At 39.8% G+C, this 19,109-nt stretch overlaps 1 protein-coding gene across 1 annotated transcript in view; it reads right to left on the bottom strand.

The window, feature by feature from the left end:
- csmd3b (CUB and Sushi multiple domains 3b) overlaps positions 1-19,109 on the bottom strand; it is a gene marked incomplete at both ends in the record, with an annotated part of 321,253 nt that overhangs the window by 72,911 nt on the left and 229,233 nt on the right. The window contains 8 exons of the mRNA XM_083981903.1: positions 566-781; positions 1,243-1,359; positions 5,307-5,495; positions 5,914-6,101; positions 6,628-6,766; positions 8,349-8,543; positions 10,466-10,792; positions 11,238-11,420. Coding sequence (XP_083838029.1) covers positions 566-781; positions 1,243-1,359; positions 5,307-5,495; positions 5,914-6,101; positions 6,628-6,766; positions 8,349-8,543; positions 10,466-10,792; positions 11,238-11,420 — 1,554 coding nt within the window. The remainder of the gene's footprint in view (positions 1-565; positions 782-1,242; positions 1,360-5,306; positions 5,496-5,913; positions 6,102-6,627; positions 6,767-8,348; positions 8,544-10,465; positions 10,793-11,237; positions 11,421-19,109) is intronic.

The raw sequence follows: 19,109 nt of genomic DNA, 5'->3' as shown, positions 1-19,109 counted from the left end.
CTTTATATGTGTTGGATTGGATTGTGAAACTTCAGGTCGGTCTGGATTTGAATATGAGATAACGGTAGGTGAGACACTGGTTTCAGTACTAAGCTTTGTGGGCACACAGGGTGTGTGTGGATTTGCTGCTGGTTCCACTCCACTGAAACAGTATTTCTCAAAATCTCAGAGCACAAAGTAAAGCTATCACTGATCATTGCACATTAAGAGACTGCAACTGTTTCTGTCTAAGTAGAAACACTGCTCTGTTTTCTTCTCTTGAAAGGGAGGCTTTAAAGAGAAGGGAGGCTATTATTTCACTGTGGTGTCTTGCATCCTCTTTGCGTGGGTTTCTAGGCCGATCCTGTGCAAAATTCATAATGGGTGTTATTATATGACTGTGTTTCACAATTCCTGGTTTGGATTTAAAAAGAAAAACACATTGTTCTACAGAATCAAGCTGGCTTCTCAGTATGAGAACTAAAGAGAGGAAAGTCAACTCCTTGATTTGACTAAAGTGATGGTAAATTAAATCGGCATCCTGTTGAGTATAATGGCACGGGATGAGTATAGAAAAGTAAATTACCAGAGAAAGTTATGTTGAAGCCCTCATATGAAATGGAAAAGTCAGAGATGAACCGAAGCTGGGCTTTGAAGTTGCCATAGAGACCAGCGTTGATGTTGCTAGGCAACTCGTTGCCAGTCAGGCGAGCCAGTGGTTGCAGGAAACTCCCGTTCTCAGTTACCAAGAGGTAATCGTGTTGGTCCTCCAGATGAAAAGAATTGAACTGAAACTGGACTCCTGTTGAAGACACACACACACACACCCACACACACATATAAGTTGAAAAATAGATTGTGTAGGGGTAAAACTAGAAGGTGGTTTCATTCTCTGAATGGACTAATATATCTGCAGTTATTATTCAGATTATAATACACTGAAATTATTACAGTAGAAGAATACTATGATGTATTATTTCTACAACAGAGTATTCTTATCATAATTATTGAATAACCAAGTGATTTTATGTTTTAACGTCCCATGAAAGTTAGAAAATACAAAAAAAAAAGTTCATGTTATCCAAGTCTGTGGGTGTAGTATATAGTAGCTGTTTCTGCACTACTCTGTGTGCTGCTTGGTGCTGTTTTTCACTCTGTCTCTCTCTATCAAGTAGTGTGAATCTGTGTGTGTGTGTGTGTGTGTGTGTGTGTGTGTGTGTGTGTGTGTGTGTGTGTGTGTGTGTGTGTGTGTGTGTCTCTTGCCTTTCCCGTGGCTGACTTCAACAGTCCAGGTACAGTTGAGAGATGAAGGGTAGCTGTCTGGATAGCCGGGACTAAGGATGGTTCCCCAGGGACCTCTAACATCTCCGCCACAGAGAGCTGGATAGATTGAGAGAGACAGAGTGAAAGAGAGAGAGAGGCAGAGAGAGAGAGAGAGATATGCAGAGACAGGGGCAGAGGCAGAGAGAAGGTTAGCATCAGATTGTTGATAGCTCAAACAGATAATGTTTCCCCGTGGACCTCTAATAGTACTTACAGCACGTACACACGAGCATACCCACACATAAATGCTACAAGAGTGGAGGAGATAGACAGTGACAGAGACACACACACACAGGTTCTTTTTGCAGTGACAACTGCAAAATTTGTGTCATGTCACACATTAGGAGATGTTAAAACACTGTCGGATCAGTGTGTATTCCCTAATCGTTTTACTTTGAATGTTTGAGTTGATTTTTTTTATTATTTAGTCCCTTGACTGTTGCACGAACACAAAATTATGATATTACTGTAGTGGTGGAAAATCTGCCAAACACTGGGTTTAAATATAAATAATGGATTATTTTCTGTTTATCTGAAGTAGTTCAATGTCAGCGATTATGTTTAAACGAACTCATCAGTTTAACTGCTGGTATGTGAATTACACAAACTTGTTTATTGGTTTTCAGTTGTGGCATGCTCACCGAACAGAAGCAGCTGTCACATAATTAGTGTAAAAGTCGATAAAGAGGATTCTATTAAAACCTATGCAGGTACACTCTGTGAGGGCTAACACATATAATGACAATGACAGTGAGATGATAGCACCTGTCTGCAGCAGGACAAAGGGTACACTTCAGCTTCTATGTTTAGCTATAATGAGCTCAAGTTACAAAAATCCCTGATGCAAATGTAACACCTTCCATAACTAAATGACTTATTACAACCTCTAATGCGTATTCAACTACACTGATAACCACTATCAAATTAGCGAGGTGTTAACTGATTGTTTTTCAATTCAAAAAGTCATTTTTTTTAGAAGTAATAACAGTGACAAGTTTTCATGAAAACATATGAAAACAAGAATGAGTTACTGCAAAGTTGTTTGCTATGTACCAAGTAACCATCTGGACAATACGTTTTTTTGCTGAGAGGTAGAGGGTCTGAAATCCATCTACAAGATTTTGTTGCTTTGGGTTTCAGCAGGAAATTGAGCTATGAGACAAAAACGTTGATGTAATTTAAGCTAGTATATTCTGCAATATCAATGCTCACAAGTGTGCAGAAACTGCAAACATCTTTTGTTTCTGAGATATTTTTTCTATTAATACAGTTTAATTTGCGGCAATTCAAAGCAGTAATATTCAAAGCAGCGAAGCAATACAGATGTTTCTTTGGGACTGCTTCAAACTTTTTTAACCACTCAGTATGGCCTTAGGATAACCCTGCAAGTTTTGCACACGGTTCAACTGTGCACATTGTTATGCAGGATGAGAGTTGAGCTGCACAGAGATGCTCAGAGCTGAGACCGGGCCTTCAGAAAAGTTTGTAAAAATCTGTTGCTGATTCTATGCATACTAATGCATGCATGTATTGCAAGGTGCTTCATTTCAACTCGCTCCGGTTGCTTCATCTTACAGTTAGCCGACTGGCCTGTCATTTTCTCTTACAATATGCCGATAAAATGCCATAACATTACCTCAAAAGTGCAACGGTGGCAGTGCAGGAGGGAGAAGGTCAAACCTGCTAAAGTTTCCTAGAGCAGGACGTTCAACCTGGCACATAGAAGCTGGAAACCTCCAACTTACATGCATTTCCACTGCTGACCAGTGCCATAACCTCATAAAAGAGATGTGTCAGACACTGACAGTGTGTTCAAACCAGAGAGGAACACCAGTATCTTCACACTCGACCTCCATGGTTTGTAAGAGCCTCCCCCAAAACAAGGGTGAGGAGTGAGAGCATTTCCAAACTAAACAAATACACGCACGCACACCCTGACACAGTGACTCATGCACAAAAGCTTGCATGCACAGACTGTTCAATTAATTATGAATACTTCTCTGCCAGGAAGCTCTTAATGTTAAACACTGAGCTATGTGAGAAATTTGAAACACTGCATTACATCTCCATCTCTGCCAGTTTCTTTCTCTCGCTCTATCTGTCCATTTTTCCTTTTCACGTCCTCTCATCTAGCTATGCCTCCACCACTGTTGTTGGGAGGCCTCTCGATCTGTTCTCTTTTTCTTTTTTTCGAGACTGAATCAAGTGCTGCTGAGTGACTCCACTTCAACACCATTTTTTGCTCTTCAAAAAGGCTAACAGAATGATTTCAATTATGATTAAATTATATTTAAATTCATACAAGTGGTAAAACAATCCTCCAACTCAAAGGCTGATTTATATTTTGCCATTGTTAAAACATAATCATAACATTACTACGCTGGTTTAAAATGGATGAATCTTTAGATTGTTCTGTATGACCTCTGTGTTCATAATTTTGCCATCATCTTGTTCATTTTGTATAGATTAAGACATTAAATAGGCGATGTTACCCATTTTCATCTCCCTGAATATATAGTATGAACGACATTTGAATTCTGCTACATTTTCCACCGCTTAATCAGCTGCCTTCGGCACTGTTCATTGTGTCCTAGTTGTCAATCATCAGCATAGACCATTTCTCACCAACCACAGCAGCAAATATTTCCAATATCTGTATGGTGCATACAGTGTAAACACAGTCTAATGGCATTCAGTCTGTAAATTCCAGGCAGTGTGCTTGATGTTTATATGCAGCTCCCTCCAAAAAAAAAAAGGGGGACTGCCAGTCCAAGGAAATGTGCAATTCAAATGTGGTAAGAAGCCAATGAGCCAACAAGCTGAACCAAGCAAGCCACCCCAAAAATGATGCAGCAGTGTCACATCTCTACTGCCTTTCTCCTATTCTGCTCCACCATGATTGGAACAGGGGGGAGGAGGGGGGGCAAGAACCTCCCCCTCCCCCCAACTCACCCACCCAACCCACCCACTCCTTGATTTCAGAGAGAAGAGAGAGGAGGTGACAGCCAACACAGGCTCTCATCACCCTTACCTCAAACCTTCCTGTGTTCACAGTTCACACAGGAGAGGGGGTGACAGGAAGCCCCTGGATTAAAGCCCCACACACACATGCAGGCACAAGCACACATATAATTTTGACATACAGTACACATGCTTGTTGTGCACGCACACGCACACAATGTAGGTGCCGGGGGATCTCTCATCTTCTCCTCAAATCATCCCCTATCAGCCACAGCAGCCTTCACTGCAAATTGCCCCTACGAACACCACGGTCTACAGTAAGTGCATGTGGCTGTGTGTGTATATGCCTTTGCAGGTGTGTGTGAGTGTGTGTCTGTGCATGGAATTCAACCAGTGGTTTTGTCGCAGAACAGCATGTTCTAAGTGACTCAGCTCTCAATATAGGGATGGTGGCTCCACTCCTGATCTTTCTCACACACCCAGCTTCTCTCAGGCTATTGTAATAGATAAGCTTGATAATCTGTATTAGTCTCCAAATTGTTTTGGGTGAAGTCTTTAGAAATAATAATTATTTCTGTGAACTGCTTTTACCTTTCATCTTCAGAATTTTTTTCCACTGATGAGTATGAATGTCATTTTTCAGTGGTGGATATTTCATGTCAGAACAAAGCTGCTCATTTGTAATTTATCAGTGTACTACCATCAGTAGGGCCGCAGTCAAGTTGACCTTGGGCCATGTCATGTCAGTGTGTCTTCCCACACTGCATATTGTGTGCACTGTATCTGCACCAAGGTCAAGAGGAAATGTTCTGTTTCACTCAGTGTACCCTTTTAATCTTGAATCTCATGTATAGTTCATGATGAAACAGATCAGATCAGTGTACAATGCAGAGCAGGGAATAACATCAAAGTTTGTAATGTGACCTGATGATGACAGAGGACATATCATATTCAAAGAAACCTCTTTTTCTTGTTTATATTGTTGAAATCTCAGCATCTACTGTGTCACAATGTAAAATAAGAAGCTTTTCTGAGATATTTACCATCACATGTAGGCAAAGGGTGGCTCCACCAGTGGTTCTTCTCACACACTAGTGGCTCCTCATGGCTGAGTTTGTAGCCAGAATCACAACCAAATGACACCGTGGACCCGATGGAGAAATCCTGTCCATACCGGATACCATTGACAGGAATACCAGGGTCCAGACACGAGTAGCTGTCCACTGTAACACCTTAAAGAAAGACAAAAGGAACCATATGAAGACTTTCTGCATGATCTGTACGCTCAAAATCTCACAGATGGCACGAGTCTCCACATACAGCACCATGCTGTGCAATCATGGTTGTGTGGTTTTTGCAGGTGATGACTTCATGTGTGGCCAGCTTGTGAAACTGTGTGTGGACGACTGTGATGTTGCACCCTACTGAGTGTGTGTTTACAGAGACACTGTGAAAATAAATTTCTGCAAAACATATTCTCATTATTTTCTTATTTACTCAGCATATGGATCAGTTTTATACACATTAACTGCATGTGTACTTTTCAGATATGTAAAAGAGAAAGGACATTATCTTTAAGTCAGCTTTGCATTCATGAGTGAATGCCCACAGGGAGTGTGCATACATATACTGCATTTGTTTCTTCCTTACTTTCATATAATATTTTGAAGCCAGCGTTTGAACGGCTGTTATCGGTGGTAAACAGCAGATACAGAAAGTTGCTGCTGCTGAACAGGAACTGAGGCACCTGGGTGCCATTAAAGGAGCCAACCAGGGGAGACAGGAGGTTTGGCCCATCATGGATCTCCAAGAAGTCATAACCCAGCTCTGTCTGGAACCTGTAAGACAGAAATCACAAAACGTTTCAATTTCTTGATCATTACCTTTATAGTGATAAGAATTTTGCAAACTTCACTGAAATCCTTTTTAATTGAGTTAACATGCTGTAGGGAGAGAGGAAGAAAAGTTCCAGTCTCCCAAGTCCTCTAAAGAATGTTGAGCCAATTTTGTTGAATACACTTTACAATGAAATAAAGTTGAAACAGAAGCTCCAACCCATGAAAAATTAACTGAAAGGATTCTCTAAAGCCACCAGTTCGCAGCTCAGAGAAGACGTAACATAAACCAAAATATTAACCAGCACTTCCTGATCAACATGCAGCTCTCAATGATAATAAAAAAACAGCCTATGATATTTAAGAGATCATAATTTTATTCGTGGTAAATCCCAATGAACTTTAAATCGTGTAAATCTTTACTTGTCAGAAGTAATCGATGGTGATTCTGATGAATCTGCACAGTTCTGCCCATTCAAAGCTCTGGGAGCTTTTATAAGATGCAGAATCAAGGAATTAAACCACCCACCTGTCAAATGTGATTTTGATGGAGCGCCCAGGTTCTGATTCAATCACCCACTCACAGCTGAGGGAGTCTTTATAGTAACCAGGCCAACCAGGAGACAGAATCACTCCACTTGGAGCTGAATAGTGGCCTCCACACGGAGCTAGACGAGAAGAGAAAGAAAAAGAGAGATGTAGTGGACAAAAATATACAGAAAAAGATTATGTTGAAGCAGTTAGTTCAGGGGTGGCTCTTGATTTTATATTTTAAATCTGTTCATAATTTTTAGTAATTTTTATATGTAAATATTACTGTAGCAATAGCTTCCCGGTCATGTGATCGATTGACTCAGTCAGTGAGGGGTCATAGTTATCCACTGGCTGCATGAGATACACCTCATGGTTTTACATTTTAAATCCAAATTCATAATTTTTATGAATAGGCAAGTAATTGGAAACAAAAGGCGGCCCCAACTTATTCAAAGCTTATGACAGATGTTACTGAAAAATCAGGAACGAAAGTTTTACAGAATTTGGCAGCCCTTTATTTATTATTTTAACCACAACACATATTTTTTTTAATTAATCCCCTTCATCTGTCTATGTTTCATTTTGAGATACATCATTTAATATGATTTAATGACCTTAATGTGTATGTTGTCTGTATTACTGTCTGTTATGTTTTATGTTCAAAATGACGAAAATCACTAAAGAGAGTTGAAAAAAATGTATATATATACACATTACATTCAAAATATAAAAGGGAAAGGGAACAGTCAAGAATATTCATTGACATCCTTCACAACACTAAATGAGATACAGATGAGAAAGTTAACTGTTATCACCACATTGCACTGGCCAGAAGCCATTCTGTCCCACACTTCTTCTAAATTTGATGGTGTTTAGCATTTAACTTCAATTGGTTCTGGTCTCTACCTCCTGAATACAGCCAGGCAAGTGAAATTTACCATCCAAGTAGTTACACATACACTGCTAGCTACAATGGATCTAGGGCCATTAATTGACCTGGAGCACAATAAACATGAATTTATTTGTACTATCAACAGCTCCATCAAGAGTAGCTCTGTCAGAAATACTGAAAGTTAATTATATCTGTTGTTGGAAATATAACTAAAACACTTCCACACTGTCAGTTCTTTTGTCCCATATACTGTAGTTCCACACAGGAGTCTTTTTTTTTTTTTTAAGATCTTGCATTAATACTACTTTGAAAAATGACCCTATATTTAAATTCAAATATAATTACTGACTTTAACCAGTATGGATAAATGCCAGTGTTAAAACTGTGAAATGGACATGAAAATTATAGTGGAGTGGTGTAATGACTAATAAGGGGACTTAAGTTACCTTTTAAAGGAAGTGGTTACAGTTTCCTCAGTTTATTTTTTTTATAACATACCACTATGATAATTACATCCCATTAAATCTAACATATTCATATGTGTGCCATTAACTTCAGGTTATTCAAAAGATTACTTCATACTTATACCTTGCAAGACAGGGTTTCATATTCTTAGTCAGAATATGTGTATCTGTATCTGTAGCAGCAGTGTAAAAGTCCTACCCCAGGTTAACTGACCATTAACCTCCATTATTTCCCTCTGTCAAACTGACAGCAGATAAATTCCTCCTGGGTCTTTATGCTGTGGTAATGATGATACCGTATCTTGGATGACGCATTGTTCCCAACTTAATAGTTTAATCAGCAATCTTGTCAATATTTACCTTCACATTTAGGGATGGGACCACTCCACATGACTTTCCCTTTTTCTAACTGACAGGAGATGGTCTCGGTTCCTTGCGTCTTGATAAAACCGTCCTCGCAGACCACGGAGATGGAGCTGCCGAGCTGGAAGCTGTCTCCGAAGCGGCGAGCGTTGATAGGAATGCCAGGGTCTGGACACTCATTATGGCCAAATGCTGGGGGTAAAAAGTTACAAGGAGGCAGAAATATGATGAGGGAGATATTGGACACTAGACACCCACAGAGGGAGACAGACATGTGCATGAAAAATGTTATTAAAGAATATGAGATCTATACTTTATGGATACTCACAGGCGACATTTTGCTCATCGTTTTGATGAAATTTCTGAGAACCAGTCATATAGATCTATTGCAGCAATGTAACATTCAGACCTAGCCTGGGAAACGTCTATAAATGTCTCCTGTAATCCATCTGTTCTATATTCCTGCTATGTCTTTACTCATATGCTCATTTCTCATGCTACAATGTATTTGCACTGTGCTTGGATTGGAGCTCAGAAAATCTTCTGATAAAATTTCTGTGAGCTTGTCTGCTTCAGGATATGATCTGGCTCACCAGATTAGAAGGTTATAAAGTCCAACTTTAAAATGCCTGTGTTTTGCCAGTTCAAGCAATCTACTGTTCGTGTGATAGAGAGATTAAAAATTACAAATGCAGTAACCCCAAAAAAGTATCATGACATAAAATGGAATAAAATAAAATACCCAGAATAGTACGAGCTGAACGGTAACAACTGTGAAGGAACTTGTGGACAGAACTTTTCAGCATGTTGGGAAATATGTCTGTTTGCCATCAAAACAGTCACAGTCAGAAGAGAAGATCAATATCAATTTCCATGTCTGTCTGTCCAGTATGGAGCTTAAATTAGCTCAAAGACTGCAAGCCGGGGCAAACTGTTCACCTGCATCACAAATGAACAAATATGCTTCCAACAAATCCCAAACTGTCTTATTTACTGTACATGTTGGATCCTGTTGTCTAGCAAGACACTCGTCAATACTTCTGAGAGTAACCTGGGTTTTGATCAATTACAAAAGTTTGCACAGCTGACAGCTTTACAATCAAGACAGAACTTCTGAGATGCTAAATGCTTCTTAAAGCCTAACGTCTTCTATTTTGGATTCTATTTAGACATGGATTAAAGACACAAAATATGCCGTTACAAAAAAAAGCCAATATGGAAGCTGTATTATTTCGCTTTTGACGGAACTAGGATAACAGTTTCCACTTACTTCAAATGTGTGTGCTAAGTAAGGCTAAACACATGCTGGACCTCTCTAGTAGATGAAAAATGATATCTAGCTGTTTTTACTGACTCTGGGTACGACAACAAAGAAGCCAAAAAGTTCCTGAAAAGTGTTTCTTTAATTCATTCCTCTTCTTATTTTCCTCTTTAATCAGCAACCTACACCTCTATTCTTAGCTGCTGTGAATGACCACATGACCCAATCAATACAGTTGGTCTTTTGTCTTTTTTGAAACAAATCTTTGTTTTTTTGAAGCCGCCTGTCTGATCTATCTAATAGTGTTTTAAAAGAGCCTCTACCTAAGATGAAACATCCATCTACGGCTGATATATGCAGGGAAAACATTGTATTTTCTAAGTAACTGTTCATTTTAAAATAAAGACTATAAGACTCAGTTTCTCAGACATTGAAAGACTTTCCACTAAAAATAGTCACGTATGAATATTGGGCCATAAAATGGTTCAGGTATGGATGGATATAGAGTTTCAGAATAAATACATCTCACTTCCCATACAGGTACTTGTCGTCTAGGCTGAAAGTCATGCATAAAATTCATATAAAGTTCAATGAGAAATGCCGTCTTATAGCTTCAAAACAATTCCTCAGCCTCTGAGTCCAAGTCTTTCTGCTGCAAAGAAAATAAAACATCAAGAAATATAACCCTAGATTATCTTTTACCTGCTGCAACCATGTGTCAACCTCATGATTTTGCCATTACTGTATTGCCAATATATTATTGCCACATTTCATCTTATTTTGCAGCACAGCAAATAAAGATGGTAATTTCCTTACATTTAGTGGCAAAGTAGAATGAAAGAAAAGTACATACTACTGTAAGTAATATTAAATCCTCTTCCTGACATGGAGTGATCAGCCTGAAACTCCAGCCTCAGCGTATTGGTATTGGACGTCAGATGGGAAGGACTCTCAGCTCCAGAGAATCTCCCAATGATGACGGCGTCATTCGTCTCGCCGTCTTTCACCGTCAGGGAATCGTAGGGTGCCTCCAGGTCAAAGTCATTAAATGCCAAGTGGATTCTAGAGCCTGGATCTGATTGGATGAGCCAGACACAATTCATATTGTTCCCATAGCCTTCTGGGTAATCTGGGGAGAGGACGGTTCCTGAGGGAGCTGTGAAGTTGGACATGCAGGGGACTGGGAGAAAGAGATGTACAGACAGGCAGACAGACAGACAGACAGACAGACAGACAGACAGACAGACAGACAGACAAAAAGAGAGAGAGACAGACAGACAGACAGACAGACAGACAAAAAGAGAGAGAGAGAGAAAGAGAGACAGAGAGACAGAGAAAGAAATAAAATGAAAGAAAGAAATGGGAGGGAAGTTAAAGAGATGCAGAGAGAGACATTTCTGTTAAATATTCATTCTCCACAGCATCATCGGTCATCATCCGCTCCAGGCCATAATAAACTCTGTACTGTCACCATGGTGACAGGTCAGACTGAATGTTATTAACACATCACAGCAAAGCACAACCACATGCCAATTTTTTTTATTTTTTTTATTTTTTTATTTATTTTATCCCAGCCTCCATAGTCATACCCATGAAAGTCACATATGGATGGTTTTATTACTTACATATACAAATGGGGATGTTTGCCGACCACTGATTGTTGTCTTGGCAGGAAATAGTTCTCTCTCCAATGAGCTCGAAGCCAAACTGGCACTCGAATCTCAGGATCCCTCCATTTGAAAAGCTATCCCCCTCTCTTATTCCGTAGAGAGGAGTCCCTGGGTCACCACAGCTCTCCTTGTCTATTTCTGTAATGATACATTTTCAAAAGGAGATATTAATACATTACCTCAAGGGGTTAATTTGATTTTAGTGTGTTCAAAATGATTTTAGAAAATACAAGGAATAGGCGAAATAATCAGAAGAACATGGTAAACATGCCATGGGATGTTCTGTCTCACTGTCCCTGTCCCCTGACTTTCTCTATGTATTTCTATGAAACCTTTCAGTCCTTGCCATTCTCCACTCATCCACCAGATGTCCTTGGACTTTCCCAACATTGACATTCTCACCTACCAGTAAACATGGCCCTAGGTCCCCCTGTCCAGCCACCCAGTATTTATACCTGCCCACTTAATTGCAGTGTTCTGCCTTATCTTCAATGCAGCCATGTGATTTTGTGTCCAGGCCAACCTTGAACCGTGTACCTGTCTGCCTTACTGTCCCCTCCCACTTTCCTGTGAATCTGTTTGTGACTTGCTTCCTGTATTTAACCTGGTGTCTGTGTCTCATCTGCCTTTCTTGCTCTTGCTGGACTTGATTGCTGCGACCGTCCTACCGAGGTCAATCTCTAAGCTCGGTTTTTGTCTGTTCATTCAAGTAAAGCCCCTTAAATCTGTCTGCTCAGCATCAGTGCCTCACAGTGATCGGGTCCTCTATCCTGTTGACTCTGTACACAAACTGGTGCAGAAATAACTTCTTTCCTTAATTATGCTTTTTGCTGACATTTCTGAGAGCGACAGAAGAGAGTGGCGGGAAACGCAATGTGAGAGAGAAAAAGAGGAAGGGTGCATGACATGCAGCAAAAGCCCTGGGGCTGGATTCGAACTTTGGCCGCTGTAGCCAGGATTCAGCTGACATGTGATACGCATGTGGTATTTATGAGATGTTAAAAATGTATAGTTTTCAGGGAGAAAGTCTTGAAAATCATGAATAACAAGGCACAATGGTAACAACAGACAATGAAAGCGCTGTGCCCACACTTCTAACTAGCATCCAATTTGCAAACTCTACTTGCATACAGACTGACAATGGAGGAGCTACACTGTATTTGTTTTTGTGACACAAATCAGAATTGTTGCAGATCACGATTTGCATGTTGCAAATTTGGTGAAACAGGGCTTCCGCTTTCACAAAGCTCTTTATTGTTTGAATAAAGATCTTGTACAAATGTTTTCCTGGAGTCTGGCTTTTAAAAACATTTGTGGAACACCATGCAGCGTTATCAGCCTCAAGTACACAGTGTCCATCTCTCCCGGCTGTAAAGCACTGTATCATGCCACAAGAGTTCATCATTCATTTCAAACATGCTGCCAGCTGAATAGTCTTGCTAGAAGGTGATTGGCTCTTGTTTTGCTGAGTCAGGTACATTTCTTGAATGCTGCTACTTCTTTGTTCATGTAGCCCAGAGCAAGTTAGTATCCATATCTTTCTACATGCCTTATTCCCCCTGAGTTTGCAAGTCTTCTTGACACCTCTTTTTTCCAGTTGACTCTGACCATAAGGTTAGACAGATGCTCCTTTGATTCTATATAAAGGTGCCACTGTGCCACCATAACTCTCTGTAAAAATCTTGTGTACAGTACCTCTGGAAATATACCCTGTTTCCCAGGCCTTCCTCTTTTTTATTCCCTTGTTCTCTTCTCCTATTTTCAGTATTATTTACAGGAGTGGCCCATGGCAGGAAGCAAAGGTGTGTGTGTGTGTGTGTGTGTGTGTGTGTGTGTGTGTGTGTGTGTGTGTGTGTGTGTGTGTGTGTGTGTGTGTGTGTGTGTGTGTGTGTGTGTGTGTGTGTGTGTGTGTGTGTGTGTGTGTGTACGCACATGGTTTTGTGTGTGTGTGTCGGAGTGCATGTTGGTGATGTATTGCATTAATTTCCATCATGACATCGTCTTTATGAGACCCACATACTCAACCAATCACAACCTGCCTAACACACATGCTTGTGCGTGAACACACACACACACAGATATACAAACACCTAGCAGAACAATGGAGAACAAATTGCTTTGGAGAGAAAACAGGAATATAGTCGGAACATTCCTATACAACTACTCGCATGCACGCGCACACACGCGCTGTGCATGCATGCAGACACACAAAACACACCCAAGCACACACAAAAACAAAGCCTCACAATCACACATCAGTAGTCAGTCCCCCCTTGTGCATCACACACATGGACACACTTCCGTCTCCCTCACTTGCATACACAGACAAATAATCCTATTGTGTTTGTAACAACAAGGTTGACAGATTCACAAAGGGGGATGAGGCTCCTTAAAGTGTATGTGTGCGTGTGTGTGTTTGTGCGCAACTTCAATATAATGCTTGTGATTGCACGTCAAGCCCCATACCATTTTGCTCCATAATATTCCATTATGTTCACACTACAGTACATTTTGTTCATGGGATTACAAACATGCTCACACCATGCATACAAACAAACAAATAAACAAACAAACAAACATAAAAGAAGAATAAATGCACTACCTGTAAAAATCTGACATGTGTTGAGAGTGAGTGTGGTAATAGATGTTTAGGGTACAATGAAACTGGAGTAAATAAGCCAATTGACTGTTTCATGAAATTGATTTCAGACCTAGGCTGCTAATAGTGATTGAATGCTACGTAAATGTATAGACTGATGATTGTGCTTATTCTAAAAAGCTGTCTTCTGCATGTTTTCTGTTGATGCTTTGGCTCTAGTTTTTTTTTTTTTTTTTTTTTTTTTTTAACTATATCCCTTACTAACACTACAGGAACCAAACACAGGAGGATGAAGCACATTAAATCACATCAAATAATATTCTAAGGTATAGGTATAGTAGCCACTGTAGGAGAGGAAGTGAGTGGGAAGTCTATTATGTATACTCATGCAGATTTGCAGTGGGAGGAAGAAATGAGAACTCCAGCCTGTCTAATTAGCTTGTGACTGTAAGAATCTGTGACCTAAAGGGAGTGGCTCAAATTGACTTGTTCACACTGTAGACATCAGCGAGGATGGTCTGTTGAATGAAAATGATCTAATTTATTACTCTCGCAATACTGACATTTTTTTCTGCCGCTCTCGGGTTCCAAACCAGGCCACTGAGGAGCTTTTGAGGATTGATTTGATAGGGTATGTGTGTAAGAAAGACATCAATTTTCTGTTCTCATTAAAACACACAATTTCTGCCCACTTTTCTTACAAAGTGCAAAAAATATTTTTTATACTCAGTGGTGTAACTCCCAAACACCTGGAACTCTGTAAATTGGACTTTAAGATCATAGATAGTAATTGGGCTGTTCTCTTTGATCTGGACACATCCCGGTGTAGAAATACATCCCTCCAGACTCTGCTGTAAAAATGCCCAGACTCTTATGACCTTGTAATAGGCTTGTGATTCCAACATAATCAGTGAATTTCAGGATGTGCCTGTCCTCACACAGATTTTGGCAATCATCTATGTACAGAAAGTACAGGTGAAAGAACAGGACACCCACATCGCAGAGGCTTTTTTTTGTCATTTTTGATCCACCAAGGTGTCCCTGTCACTTCCTCCTCCCACCTGAGAACATGTTTGAGAATCTGAATGAATAACTAAATAAATGTCAGTGAAATACACCCTTGCTTTAAGTACACTGTGCCACATAACACCAGAGAGTAAAACCACTAAAAGCCTGCCTAGACTATTGAGGTTTCCAAACCTCCATTCAGCTTATGGTAAAAAAAAAAAGAAAAAAAAAGGGTCTAACGAGCTTCCAACCACCTGGAGCTCTTTCTTGATGAGTCCTAGAACCTACTTCATGACCAATAAGGGCCAAATGGCATCTCATATGTTTTACTAAGTACACATTGCTTGGTCAATGTCTGTCCATTTAATCTATTTTAGCCTGACCAACCAGCAGACAACATAGGAATCCTACTATACTGTGCCTGCTCACTTACCTACATCATATGTGATTTGAAATGTATGGAATTTATTATTAAGCCCTTATGGGACGAACACAATGAATTTTAACCAACTGTAATATTTCAATATGACTAACACTGGTGGCTACAAGAGAACTACATATCACATAAGTCAATAATTCATGACTATAAAATGAAATGTTGTTTACAGTAGTGTGATTAAGTACTGTAAGTCCTGCCCTTCACAAATTACCTTTGAAGTATGGCATGCATACAGTATGTACTGTACTATACACAGATATACAAACGCACACACAAAAACAACTAAAGAAGCTTTGATTCCCGACCCCGGGACTAAGGTTATTGACTGTAAAATTGAACCACATTTCTGGTTATGTTGCGAATGAATATTTCATGAATTCATATTTCATGATGTTTCAGCTGCTGTGAATGAAATGCTGTTTAGCACTGTGTGATTAAGAGAGTGCTGCTCTGTATCCCAACTACAGTGCTGCAAGAGGGCCGAGGTCCCATGAGACTAAAAAACTAATTTTATTGGTGCAAGCAATATTCACACTAATGTTGGATTGAACGTGCATCCAATATTGCTTGATAAAATTTCATCTCTAAAATATTATGAGATGTTGCTCTTGTTTAAGTGAGTTTACCCAAGCTTATGAATCTTTTGTCATTCATAAATTATGTTTGGGACCTAATTTAGCTCACTTACTTCTCTCTTATGTTTTCTATTGTATCAAATTATGTAATTAGATCTATAAAACATGTTTAGAAGTCATTAAATACATTTCCATCCCTAAAATAATCAACCAATCAATGTACACTCTGAAACACACACATGGGGCATCGTTTAGCTCAGTGGGTAGAGCAGACGCCCCATAGTCCTCGCTGCAGCGGCCCCAGTTTGATTCCAACGGTGGCCCTTTGCTGCATGTCAGTGCCCTATTTCTGTCCCCCCATTTCCTGTCTCTCTACAGGTGTCCTATCAAATAAAGGCCTAAAGGTCCCCAAAAAATACTTTAAAAAACATAACACACACACAGAAACAAATGGATGCACAAATGTAAGGAGCAGCAAAGACACACACACACACACACACACACACACACACACACACACACACACACACACACACACACACACACACACACACACACACACACACACACACACACACACCTATAATACTGCAGTCATGCACGCACACATGCACACAGACAGCAGATCAATTGAACTGGGGGTCAACTGTGCTGTAAAAATCCACCTTGACATCTTTCCCTCCTATAAAATACATCACATATTAAAAACCATAAAAAACAGATGAAAAATCTAAAATAAAATCTGAAAAGTGAGCAGTGACATTATGAAGAGAAGAGAGGAGAAGAGAAGAGAAGAGAAGAGAAGAGAAGAGAAGAGAAGAGAAGAGAAGAGAAGAGAAGAGAAGAGAAGAGAAGAGAAGAGAAGAGAAGAGAAGAGAAGAGAAGAGAAGAGAAGAGTGATGATACTGTGTAGTAATTCAGTAAGGAGACATTCATTACTCTTCTCCTTGTGATACCATGTGTTTGTCTTAGCTGCAGGGTAAAAGCAGGTTAACTAATCTCATGCTCTGAGATAAATCTGGTAACATCCAGCATGTGTGGTAAACCAGGTTAAAGTGATTTGTCATGAGATAAACATGTATACCATCTTTACAACTCGCTGTGAAGCAGGGATTTGACATCCATGCTGCACTTTGTAGTCTCCGAGCACAGTGTTATATAACATGTGAATGACAGGATAATACTAGACTGATGCACTTAAAAAATTGCTTGTGGGAATGACTCATCACCGGAAACAAATTCTCAAAATTACCATTCACTTGTGTTTCATTGAAAACGGATGAGTGGTGTGAGGCAAATATTTCCACTTAGCATTCAATTTTCTGTATCATTTATCGAAATACATGAATGGCGAAATAATTATACCCGATGCCATATGTCTAGCAGCCAGAATCATACACACACATTAATGTGCACACTATATGTGAAGTGATTATTGGTGATGTAGTATATTTTTTGCACATTTTTATCACTTATTTAGTTCTGACCAGTCCTGACTGGTGTGGTAGTTCCTGTGTGTTGTTACTCCAAATACATGTTTGGCATCACATGAAACAACTTGTCTCACAGTACACCTGACAGTACCATCAAACTGAGGTACAGGTGTCTTTACCTGCCAGTGAATAAAAGGTGACTGAGGGCAAATGAACACCTGTGCATTTTTTCAACTGGCAGGAATCAGCTGCTACTCCTTAAAGGAACAGAAGGTTTACTCTGTGTGGAGTGCTGAATCCTGCATCAATCCAATGGGCAGCTGCTGCATTTAAATTATAGAAAGCGATGGTGGTGCTCTAAAATCCTTCTCTGTGGAGGCCCTTAAAATGTCGAAAGTAAGATGAGCTGGTGATGGATTGCTGCTGAAGCCACACAGTGATCTTGCAATCAATTTGAACAGACTTTGCAACCAAATCACTGATTAGAAAAAAACAAGGGAAAACAGGAGAAGAGGAAGTGAGATAGATAAACCCTTCGCGCCACACCAAACCTCCCCTCTGACTGGTAAAGTTAATAATACATTACTTCATGAGAGGTACTTCACCAAAAAATTGATCTGAAAGCTGTGCAGGTTTCTCTGCACCAATTTCCAGAAGAATATTCAGCACATTTCCTTTGCCTGCTCCATTCATTTTGAATTATGACACATTTTCACTCTTTGATTATGTACTATTCGTTCAAAAGACAAACAATCTGAAACACTACTTATGTGATGTCTGTGTGCAGCATTTAATTAAGTTATGTTTTTAAAGCAGACACACAGGATATATAACACTAAAAAATATATACATATGCAAATCGGAATGAAAACATAAATCAGATCATCTCTGTAAGTGGCTTGTCTTGACCACACTGTGGCTGTTTCGATTCTTGAAATCATGCGACAAAAACCTGACATGGATCCATACAGTGGCACATATTGTATATAAATAAAAACACAAATCTGCTGTTTTATGTTTACCTCAAACCATACAGCAAATACGTGGCAAATGTTATGTTAATGTTATATATTATTATCCTTTGCAAGTATGTGTACATAGTATTATGGGTATTGTATAACTTCACAATCACAGACAACCTCATATATTATGCTCAAAAGCCTCAGTGACACCTCTTTATGGACTGTGCAGACAGATATATCAGCTTATACTGAATTTATTTATTCACCGTGTAGACAGAAACTCACTGAAACTTTAATGCAAATGATGCCAATAATGTTGCAGTGCTCCCTTAAATCTATAGCTGTGACATGCCACGGCTCAGGGTCGACTGAAAGATTGCTGTGCAGACCGTCTGGACTGGTGTGTACGTACGTGTGTGTGTGTGTGTGTGATCTTTCCTTGCAAGAGGGAGTGGAGTCAAAGTGTTGCCAGGTTGGTGACCTTGGCTTTAATAATAGATGAATGGTGACAAGAAAAAGAGAGAGACAGCGTGCAAGAGAGAGGGAGAGAGGCCACGAGACAGACAAAAGCAGAAACTGAGTCAGGTGGAGAGTGAATGAGTGAAAACACGAAAAAGATCGGAGGGACTGGTCGGCTGAGAGACAACAGAGAGAAGATGGGTGGCTCACATAGGAAATAGGTTGAGAGAGATGATGGCGGAAGCAGCAAGAGCAAATAACAGTGCATTATAAAGTAACTGACAGAAAATGCAGTGATTTTAGAAAGAAGGGAAAGGGAGCAGGATAGTGAGATGGCTAATGAGGAAAAATG

Source organism: Trachurus trachurus (assembly GCF_905171665.1).
Source record: "Trachurus trachurus genome assembly, chromosome: 11".
NCBI lineage: Eukaryota > Metazoa > Chordata > Actinopteri > Carangiformes > Carangidae > Trachurus > Trachurus trachurus.
This window is presented reverse-complemented; position numbering and strand designations above follow the sequence as displayed.